Here is a 10,136-nt window from a genome sequence, read left to right as displayed (position 1 = left end):
GGTAATCAAGCCTACTACTGTTGTGTCGTCTGCAAACTTGATGATTGAGTTGGAGGCGTGCTTGGCCACGCAGTCATGGGTGAACAGGGAGTACAGGAGGGGGCTGAGCACGCACTCTTGTGGGGCCCCAGTGTTGAGGATCAGCGAAGTGGAGGTGTTGTTTTCCACCTTCATCACCTGGGGGCAGCCATTCAGGAAGTCCAGGACCCAGTTGCACAGAGCGGGGTTCGGACCCAGGGCCCCGAGCTTAGTGATGAGCTTGGAGGGTACTATGGTGTTGAATGCTGAGCTATAGTCAATGAACAGCATTCTTACATAGGTATTCCTCTTGTCCAGATGGGATAGGGCAGTGTGCAGTGTGATGGCGATTGCATCGTCTGTGGATCTATTGGGGCGGTAAGCAAATTGAAGTGAGTCTAGGGTGACAGGTAAGGTAGAGGTGATATGATCCTTGACTAGTCTCTCAAAGCACTTCATGATGACAGAAGTGAGTGCTACGGGGCGACAGTCATTTAGTTCAGTTACCTTTGCTTTCTTGGGTACAGGGACAATGGTGGCCATCTTGAAGCATGTGGGGACAGCAGACTGGGATAGGGAGAGATTGAATATGTCCGTAAACACACCTGTATACAGTACCAGTCAAAAGTTTGGACACACCTACTCATTCAAGGGTTTTTCTTTATTTTGACTATTTTTTATTGTAGAATAATAGTGAAGACATCACAACCATGAAATAACACATATGGAATCATGTAGTAACCAAAAAAAGTGTTAAACAAATCAAAATATATTTTATATTTGAGATTCTTCAAGCTGCCTTGATGACAGCTTTGCACACTCTTGGCATTCTCTCAACCAGCTTCATGAGGTAGTCACCTGGAATGAATTTCAATTAACAGGTGTGCCTTGTTAAAAGTTAATTTGTGGAATTTCTTTCCTTCTTAATGCGTTTCAGCCAATCAGTTGTGTTGTGACAAGGTAGTGGTGGTATACAGAAGATAGCCCTATTTGGTAAAAGACCAAGTCCATATTATGGCAAAAACAGCTCAAATAAGCAAAGAGAAACGACAGTCCATCTTAACCAGCATGATTTACCTTTACTACATGATTCCATGTGTGTTATTTCATAGTTTTGATGTCTTCACTATTATTCTACAATGTAGAAAATAGTAAAAATAAAGAAAAACCCTTGAATGAGTAGGTGTTCTAAAACTTTTGACTGGTACAGTACATCTTGTACAGTATATATACACACACTGAACAAAAATAAAACGCAACATGCAACAATTTCAAAGATTTTAATGAGTTACAGTTCATTGAAGGAAATCAGTCAATTGAAATACATTAATTAGGCCCTAATCTATGGATTTCACATGTGTCACGCCCTGGCTCTGGGGACTCTTAAATGTTGAGCCAGGGTGTGGACTTGTTATGTTTAGTTGTCTATGGGGTGTTCTAGATTGTGTATATCTATGTTGGCCAGGGTGGTTCCCAATCAGAGACGGCTGTAGCTCGTTGTCTCTGATTGGGGACCATACTTAGGCGGCCTTTTGGCACTTTTGTTTTGCGGGATCTTGTTCCGTACGGTTTGTTTTGGTGTTAACCTAGGACTTCACGTATCGTTTGGTTTGTTGTTTTGTTCGTGTTGTTGTTGTACTTCAATAAAATATGTACGGTTATCACGCTGCGCCTTGGTCCGCTTCATCTATCGACGATCGTGACAGCATGACTGGGCAGGGGCTCAGCAATAGGTGGGACTGGGACGGCATAGGCCCACCCACTGGGGAGCCAGGTCCAGCCAATCAGAATGAGTTTTTCCCCATAAAAGGGCTTTATTACAGACAGAAATACTCCTCAGTTTCATCAGCTGTCTGGTCTCAGACGATCCCGGAGGTGAAGAAGCCGGATGTGGAGGTCCTGGGCTGGCGTGGTTACATGTGGTCTGCGGTTCTGAGGCCGGTTGGACAAACTATCAAATTCTCTAAAACGACGTTGGAGTATTCAGACCCTTTACTCAGTATTTTGTTGAAGCACCTTTGGCAGCGATTGCAGCCTCGAGTCTTCTTGGGTATGACGCTACAAGCTTGGCACACCTGTATTTGGGGAGTTTCTCCCATTCTCCTATGAAGATCCTCTCAAGCTCTGTCAGGTTGGATGGAGAGCGTCGCTGCACAGCTATTTTCAGGTCTCTCCAGAGATGTTCGATCGGGTTCAAGTCCGGGCTCTGGCTGGGCCACTCAAGGTTATTCAGAGACATGTCCTGAAGCCACTCCTGCGTTGTCTTGGCTGTGTGCTTAGGGTCGTTGTCCTGTTGGAAGGTGAACCTTCGACCGAGTCTGAGTTCCTGAGCACTCTGGAGCAGGTTTCATCAAGGATCTCTCTGTACTTTGCTCCGTTCATCTTTCCCTCGATCCTGACTAGTCTCCCAGTCCCTGCCGCTGAAAAACATCCACACAGCATGATGCTGCCACCACCATGCTTCACTGTAGGGATGGTGCCCGGTTTCCTCCAGACGTGAGGCTTGGCATTCATGGTCTGAGAGTCCTTTAGGTGCCTTTTGGCAAACTCCAAGCGGGCTGAGGAGTGTCTTTTACTGAGGAGTGGCTTCCGTCTGGCCACTCTACCATAAAGGCCTGATTGGTGGAGTGCTGCAGAGATGGGAGAACCTTCCAGAAGGACAACCAACTCCACAGAGTTTGGCCTGGAAAAGTCTCTAAGAAGAGTATTGGTGGTTCCAAACACTCTCTATAACTCTATACGGTGTCTTCAGAAAGTATTCATACCCATTGACTTATTCCACATTTTGCTGTGTCACAGCCTGAATTCAAAATGGATTGAAAAAATAATAATATTCACCCATCTAAAACACAAGGACAAAGTGAAAACATGTTTTTAGACATTTTTGCAAATGTATTGAAAATGAAATCCAGGAAATATCTCATTTACATAAGTATTCACACCGCTGAGTCAATATATGGTAGAATCACCTTTGGCAGAGATTACAGCTGTGAGTCTCTTTGGGTGAGTCTCTAAAAGCTTTGCACACTTGGATTGTGCAACATTTACCCATTATTATTTTCAGAATTCTTCAAGTTCTATCAAATTGGATGTTGATCGTTGCTAGACAACCATTTTCAAGTCTTGCCATAGATTTCCAAGCAGATTTAAGTCCAAACTGTAACTCTGCCACTCAGGAACATTCCCTGTCTTGTTGATAAGCAACTCCATTGGAGATTTGTCCGTGTGTGTTTTAGATTATTGTCCTGCTGAAAGGTGAATTCAAATCAAATCAAATTGTATTGGTCACGTACACATATTTAGCAGATGTTATTGCGGGTGTAGCGAAACGCTTGCGTTTCTAGCTCCAACAGTGCAGTAGTATCTAACAATTCACAACAATACACACTAATCTAAAAGTAAAAGAATGGAATTAAGAAAGATATAAATATTAGGATGATCAATATGTAGGAGTGGCATTGACTAAAATACAGTAGAGGTGAAAAATCTGTCGATGTGCTCTTGAGCAAGACACTTAACCCTAATTGCTCCTGTAAGTGGCTCTGGATAAGAGCGTCTGCTAAATAACAATATATATACAGTGGGGAGAAATAACATAGCTAGTTGGCTAAATAGCTAACGTTAGCTGGCTGGCTAAGATAACTGCATATAGATAACATAGCTAGTTGGCTAAATAGCTAAAGTTAGCTGGCTGGCTAAGATAACTGCATATAGATAACATAGCTAGTTGGCTAAATAGCTAAAGTTAGCTGGCTGGCTAAGATAACTGCATATACAGTGGGGAGAACAAGTATTTGATACTATTTGGCTGGAGTAATGGAGAGGACAGTGTTTCGCTATCACAGGTGGTAATCTATCACAGGTGGTAATCTATCACAGGTGGTAATCTATCACAGGTGGTAATCTATCACAGGTGGTCATCTATCACAGGTGGTAATATATCACAGGTGGTAATCTATCACAGGTGGTAATCTATCACAGGTGGTAATCTATCACAGGTGGTCATCTATCACAGGTGGTCATCTATCACAGGTGGTAATCTATCACAGGTGGTAATCTTTCAACTCCACCGCATCAAAGGGACGATGGACGGGGCCATGTACCGTCAAATCTTGGGTGAGAACCTCCTTCCCTCAGCCAGGGCATTGAAAATGGGTCGTGGATGGGTATTCCAGCATGACAATGACCCAAAACACATGGCCAAGGCAACAAAGGAGTGGCTCAAGAAGAAGCACATTAAGGTCCTGGAGTGGCCTAGCCAGTCTCCAGACCTTAATCCCATAGAAAATCTGTGGTGGGAGCTGAAGGTTCGAGTTGCCAAACGTCAGCCTCGAAACCTTTAATGACTTGGAGAAGATCTGCAAAGAGGAGTGGGACAAAATCCCTCCTGAGATGTGTGCAAACCTGGTGGCCAACTACAAGAAACGTCTGACCTCTGTGATTGCCAACAAGGGTTTTGCCACCAAGTACTAAGTAATGTTTTGCAAAGGGGTCAAATACTTATTTCCCTCATTAAAAATGCAAATCAATTTACAACATTTTTCTCATTTTTCATCTCTGGATAAGAGCGTCTGCTAAATAACAATATATATGTATCAATATAATAGTATTATATAATTATATACATTTAAAATAAACGTTGAAAATAAAATATTTTCCTCAACTGCGTTACCCACTCCAGTCAGCAGATGGCGATGTGTGTCTTTCAGGCAATGCTTAAAGCGTGACGTATAATCTAGTGGACGGGATGCAACAGTCAACCACCTCCGTAGCTGGTTAGACAACAGCCGAAAGATTCAAGCACTAGACGCTTTCGGTGTATATTAGCTACTGTGTTTTAAACACACTTCGGTCGTATCTACTTGTTAACCTATTTAATTTAATATTAAATTGTTATTAGTCAGCTAGCTGGCTTGTTAAGTTAGCACTAGCCTAGCTAGCTAACATCCCCGACCATGAGGTCACTAAGCTACTCTCCTCCTGCTAAAGAAGAGGAGGTCTGCTGGACGGAGAAAGAAGCTCTAGTGAAAGAGGAGGAGGAAGAGGAGGATGTTACAATACAAAAACAAGTAGAGGGTGAAGCTGTTACCGTGAAAGAAGAAGAGAAAGACGTTACAGTGAAAGAAGAGGAAGACGCGTTCAGAGTGAAAGAGGAGGAGGATGTTACAGTGAAAGAAGAGGAAGACGCGTTCAGAGTGAAAGAGGAGGAGGATGTTACAGTGAAAGAAGAGGAAGACGCGTTCAGAATGAAAGAGGAGGAGGATGTTACAGTGAAAGAAGAGGAAGACGCGTTCAGAGTGAAAGAAGAGGAGGAAGAGATAGAGGAGGATGCCGTTTTTGGAGTGAAGAAGGAGGGAGAGATTACTGTCACGTTGAAAGATGAAGAGGAGGAGATGGGAGATCTGATTAACACCAGTAAGTACCGCCTTAAATGTGTTTTTCACTTTGGATATTTGGAGTTCGCTTGTCAATTCAATGGAGAGAGATGCTATGCTACTAGCATCATGTCATGAATTTGCAAAGCCATCTCCTATAGTGTTTTTTCTCTTGTCGGTATGTCACGTGTCCTACTGTAACCTACTGGTCACCATAGCAACATCCACCCTACTGACCTGGAGAGCTAAAGTTTTAAAGTTCCCGGATTTTAAATGAATATTTTCCAGTAATAATAATAAGTTGTGTCTTCCTATCCACACGTCCTAGAGATCTACAGACCACTACTGTGGGTTCCCTCTCCAATAACAGACAACTACTGTGGGTTCCCTCTCCAATAACTACTGTGGGTTCCCTCTCCAATAACAGACAACTACTGTGGGTTCCCTCTCCAATAACAGACCACTACTGTGGGTTCCCTCTCCAATAACAGACTACTACTGTGGGTTCCCTCTCCAATAACAGACAACTACTGTGGGTTCCCTCTCCAATAACAGACAACTACTGTGGGTTCCCTCTCCAATAACAGACAACTACTGTGGGTTCCCTCTCCAATAACAGACCACTACTGTGGGTTCCCTTTCCAATAACAGACCACTCCTGTCTGGGTTGGCGCCCCCCCTTGGTTTGTGCTGTGGTGGAGACCTCTGTGGGCTATACTCGGCCTTGTCTCAGGATTGTAAGTTGGTGGTTGAGGATATCCCTCTAGTGGTGCGGGGGCTGTGCTTTGGCAGAGTGGGTGGGGTTATATCCTTCCTGTTTGGCCCTGTCCGGGGGTTTCTTCGGATGGGGCCACAGTGTCTCCGGACCGCTCCTGTCTCAGCCTCCAGTATTTATGCTGCAGTAGTTTATGTGTCGGGGGGCTGGGGTTAGTTGGTTATACCTGGAGTACTTCTCCTGTCTTATCCAGTGTCCTGTGTGAATTTAAGTATGCTCTCTCTAATTCTCTCGTTCTCTCTTTCTCTCTGAGAACCTGAGCCCTAGGACCATACGTCAGGACTACCGGGCATGCTGACACCTTGCTGTCCCCAGTCCGCCTGGCCTTGCTGCTATTCCAGTTTCAACTGTTCTGCCTGCGGTTACGAAACCCCTACCTGTCCCAGACCTGCTGTTTTCAACTCTTAATGATCGGCTATGAAAAGCCAACTGAGATTTATTCCTGATTATTATTTGACCATGCTTGTCACTTATGAACATTTTTGAACATCTTGACATGGTTCTGTTATAATCTCCACCCGGCACAGCCAGAAGAGGACTGGCCACCCCTCATAGCCTGGTTCCTCTCTAGGTTTCTTCCTAGGTTTTGGCCTTTCTAGGGAGTTTTTCCTAGCCACCGTGCTTCTACACCTGCATTACTAGCTGTTTGGGGTTTTAGGCTGGGTTTCTGTACAGCACTTCGAGATATTAGCTGATGTACGAAGGGCTATATAAAATAAAATTGATTTATTGATTGATACTGTGGGTTCCCTCTCCAATAACAACTGTGGGTTCCCTCTCCAATAACAGACAACTACTGTGGGTTCCCTCTCCAATAACAGACAACTACTGTGGGTTCCCTCTCCAATAACAGACAACTACTGTGGGTTCCCTCTCCAATAACAGACCACTACTGTGGGTTCCCTCTCCAATAACAGACCACTACTGTGGGTTCCCTCTCCAATAACAGACAACTACTGTGGGTTCCCTCTCCAATAACAGACAACTACTTCCCTCTCCAATAACAGACAACTACTGTGGGTTCCCTCTCCAATAACAGACAACTACTGTGGGTTCCCTCTCCTTTGTCATCCACTCTACACATATTCCTCTCCTTTGATTTCTTTAAAATATTCAGTTGAGATACTTATATGTTTTATTTCCTACATTTAAAAAAAGCTTCCTATCCACATCACATTGAGATCTACAACCAGTTTGGGTGATGGCACTGATCTCGCTCAGTAATGCTACACCCATTATAATGTAGAATATAATATATACACATTACATGCTAACAATGCTAAATGCTAAATAATGCTACCAGGGTTTCTGTTAGGAAGATGTGGCGTCGGACAAAGTGACCGGGAAGATTTTAATTTACCGGCCATTTGAGAACTTTACCGGACCCACCGTATGTATTGGGTGCATAACCCATTAGGCTCGTCGACCCACGGTGATCGACCCACGGTGCTCAACCCACGGTGCTCAGAATGACAGAAATCACATTTAGATTATGGTAATGAATTTTAACAGGACATGCAACTCATGTAATGAAGCAGCCAATAAAACATACACCACCGTTCAAAGGTTTGGGGGTCACTTAGAAATGTCCTTGTTTTCGAAAGAAAATCTTTTTTTTGTCCATTTTAAAATAACATCAAATTGATCAGAAATTGAGTGTAGACATTGTTAATGTTGTGAATGGCTATTGTAGCTGGAAACGGCTGATTTTTTTTATGGAATATCTACATAGGCGTACAGAGGCCCATTATCAGCAACCATCAGTCCTGTGTTCCAATGGCACGTTGTGTTTGCTAATCCAAGTTTATCATTTTTAAAACCCTTTTGCAATTATGTTAGCATAGCTGAAAACTGTTGTGCTGATTAAAGAAGCAATACAACTGACCTTCTTGAGACTAGTTGAGGATCTGGAGCATCAGCAATTGTGGGTTCGATTACAGGCTCAAAACGGCCAGAAACAAAGAACTTTCTTCTGAAACTCGTCAGTCTATTCTTGTTCTGAGAAATGAAGGCTATTCCATGCGAGAAATTGCCAAGAAACTGAAGATCTCGTACAACGCTGTGTACTACTCCCTTCACAGAACAGTGCAAACTGGCTCTAACCAGAATAGAAAGAGGAGTGGGAGGCCCCGGTGCACAACTGAGCAAGAGGACAAATACATTAGTGTCTAGTTTGAGAAACAGGCGCCTCACAGGTCCTCAACTGGCAGCTTCATTAAATAGTACCCGCAAAACACCAGTCTTAATGTCAACAGTGAAGACGCGACTCCGGGATGCTGACCTTCTAGGCAGAGTTGCAAAGAAAAAGACATCTCAGACTGGCCAATAAAAAGAAAAGATTAAGATGGGCAAAATAACACAGACACTGGACAGAGGAAGATTGGAAAAAAGTATTATGGACAGACGAATCAAAGTTTGAGGTGTTCGGATCACAAAGAAGAACATTTGTGAGACGCAGACCAAATGAAAAGATGCTGGAGGAGAGCTTGATGCCATCTGTCAAGCATGGTGGAGGCAATGTGATGGTCTGGGGGTGCTTTGGTGGTGGTAAAGTGGGAGATGTGTACAGGGTAAAAGGGATCTTGAAGAAGGAAGGCTATCACTCCATTTTGCAACGCCATGCCATACCCTGTGGACGGCGCTTGATTGGAGCCAATTTCCTCCTACAACAGGACAATGACCCAAAGCACAGCTCCAAACTACAGTGGGGAAAAAAAGTATTTAGTCAGCCACCAATTGTGCAAGTTCTCCCACTTAAAAAGATGAGAGATGCCTGTAATTTTCATCATAGGTACAAAATGACAAAAAAAAATCCAGAAAATCACATTGTAGGATTTTTAATGAATTTATTTGCAAATTATGGTGGAAAATAACTATTTGGTCAATAACAAAAGTTTCTCAATACTTTGTTATATACCCTTTGTTGGCAATGACACAGGTCAAACGTTTTCTGTAAGTCTTCACAAGGTTTTCACACACTGTTGCTGGTATTTTGGCCCATTCCTCCATGCAGATCTCCTCTAGAGCAGTGATGTTTTGGGGCTGTCGCTGGGCAACACGGACTTTCAACTCCCTCCAAAGATTTTCTATGGGGTTGAGATCTGGAGACTGGCTAGGCCACTCCAGGACCTTGAAATGCTTCTTACGAAGCCACTCCTTCATTGCCCGGGCGGTGTGTTTGGGATCATTGTCATGCTGAAAGACCCAGCCACGTTTCATCTTCAATGCCCTTGCTGATGGAAGGAGGTTTTCACTCAAAATCTCACGATACATGGCCCCATTCATTCTTTCCTTTACACGGATCAGTCGTCCTGGTCCCTTTGCAGAAAAACAGCCCCAAAGCATGATGTTTCCACCCCCATGCTTCACAGTAGGTATGGTGTTCTTTGGATGCAACTCAGCATTCTTTGTCCTCCAAACACGACGAGACATGTACTGGTTTAAGCAGGGGGACACGTCTGGCACTGCAGGATTTGAGTCCCTGGCGGCGTAGTGTGTTACTGATGGTAGGCTTTGTTACTTTGGTCCCAGCTCTCTGCAGGTCATTCACTAGGTCCCCCCGTGTGGTTCTGGGATTTTTGCTCACCGTTCTTGTGATCATTTTGACCCCACGGGGTGAGATCTTGCGTGGAGCCCCAGATCGAGGGAGATTATCAGTGGTCTTGTATGTCTTCCATTTCCTAATAATTGCTCCCACAGTTGATTTCTTCAAACCAAGCTGCTTACCTATTGCAGATTCAGTCTTCCCAGCCTGGTGCAGGTCTACAATTTTGTTTCTGGTGTCCTTTGACAGCTCTTTGGTCTTGGCCATAGTGAAGTTTGGAGTGTGACTGTTTGAGGTTGTGGACAGGTGTCTTTTATACTGATAACAAGTTCAAACAGGTGCCATTAATACAGGTAACGAGTGGAGGACAGAGGAGCCTCTTAAAGAAGAAGTTACAGGTCTGTGAGAGCCAGAAATCTTGCTT

General features: G+C 43.9%; 1 protein-coding gene across 1 annotated transcript; it reads left to right on the top strand.

Moving 5' to 3' along the window:
• Nucleotides 1-4,764: 4,764 nt before the first annotated feature.
• On the top strand, nt 4,765-7,748 carry LOC311124277 (uncharacterized protein). The gene is made up of 2 exons (XM_084198446.1): nt 4,765-5,433; nt 6,422-7,748. Exons 1-2 carry the CDS (start codon nt 4,974-4,976, stop codon nt 6,433-6,435), a joined length of 474 nt encoding a protein of 157 aa, XP_084054572.1. The 5' UTR covers nt 4,765-4,973; the 3' UTR covers nt 6,436-7,748.
• Nucleotides 7,749-10,136: the final 2,388 nt, after the last annotated feature.

Source organism: Coregonus lavaretus (assembly GCF_964263955.1).
Source record: "Coregonus lavaretus genome assembly, contig: HAP1_SCAFFOLD_69, whole genome shotgun sequence".
NCBI classification, from domain to species: domain Eukaryota; kingdom Metazoa; phylum Chordata; class Actinopteri; order Salmoniformes; family Salmonidae; genus Coregonus; species Coregonus lavaretus.
The sequence above is the reverse complement of the archived record's forward strand: the minus strand, read 5'-3'. Positions and strand labels throughout refer to the sequence as shown.

Bases quoted from the DNA above. Each gene is read 5' to 3' on its own strand.
- LOC311124277 (XM_084198446.1), top strand. From the start codon at position 4,974: ATGAGGTCACTAAGCTACTCTCCTCCTGCTAAAGAAGAGGAGGTCTGC.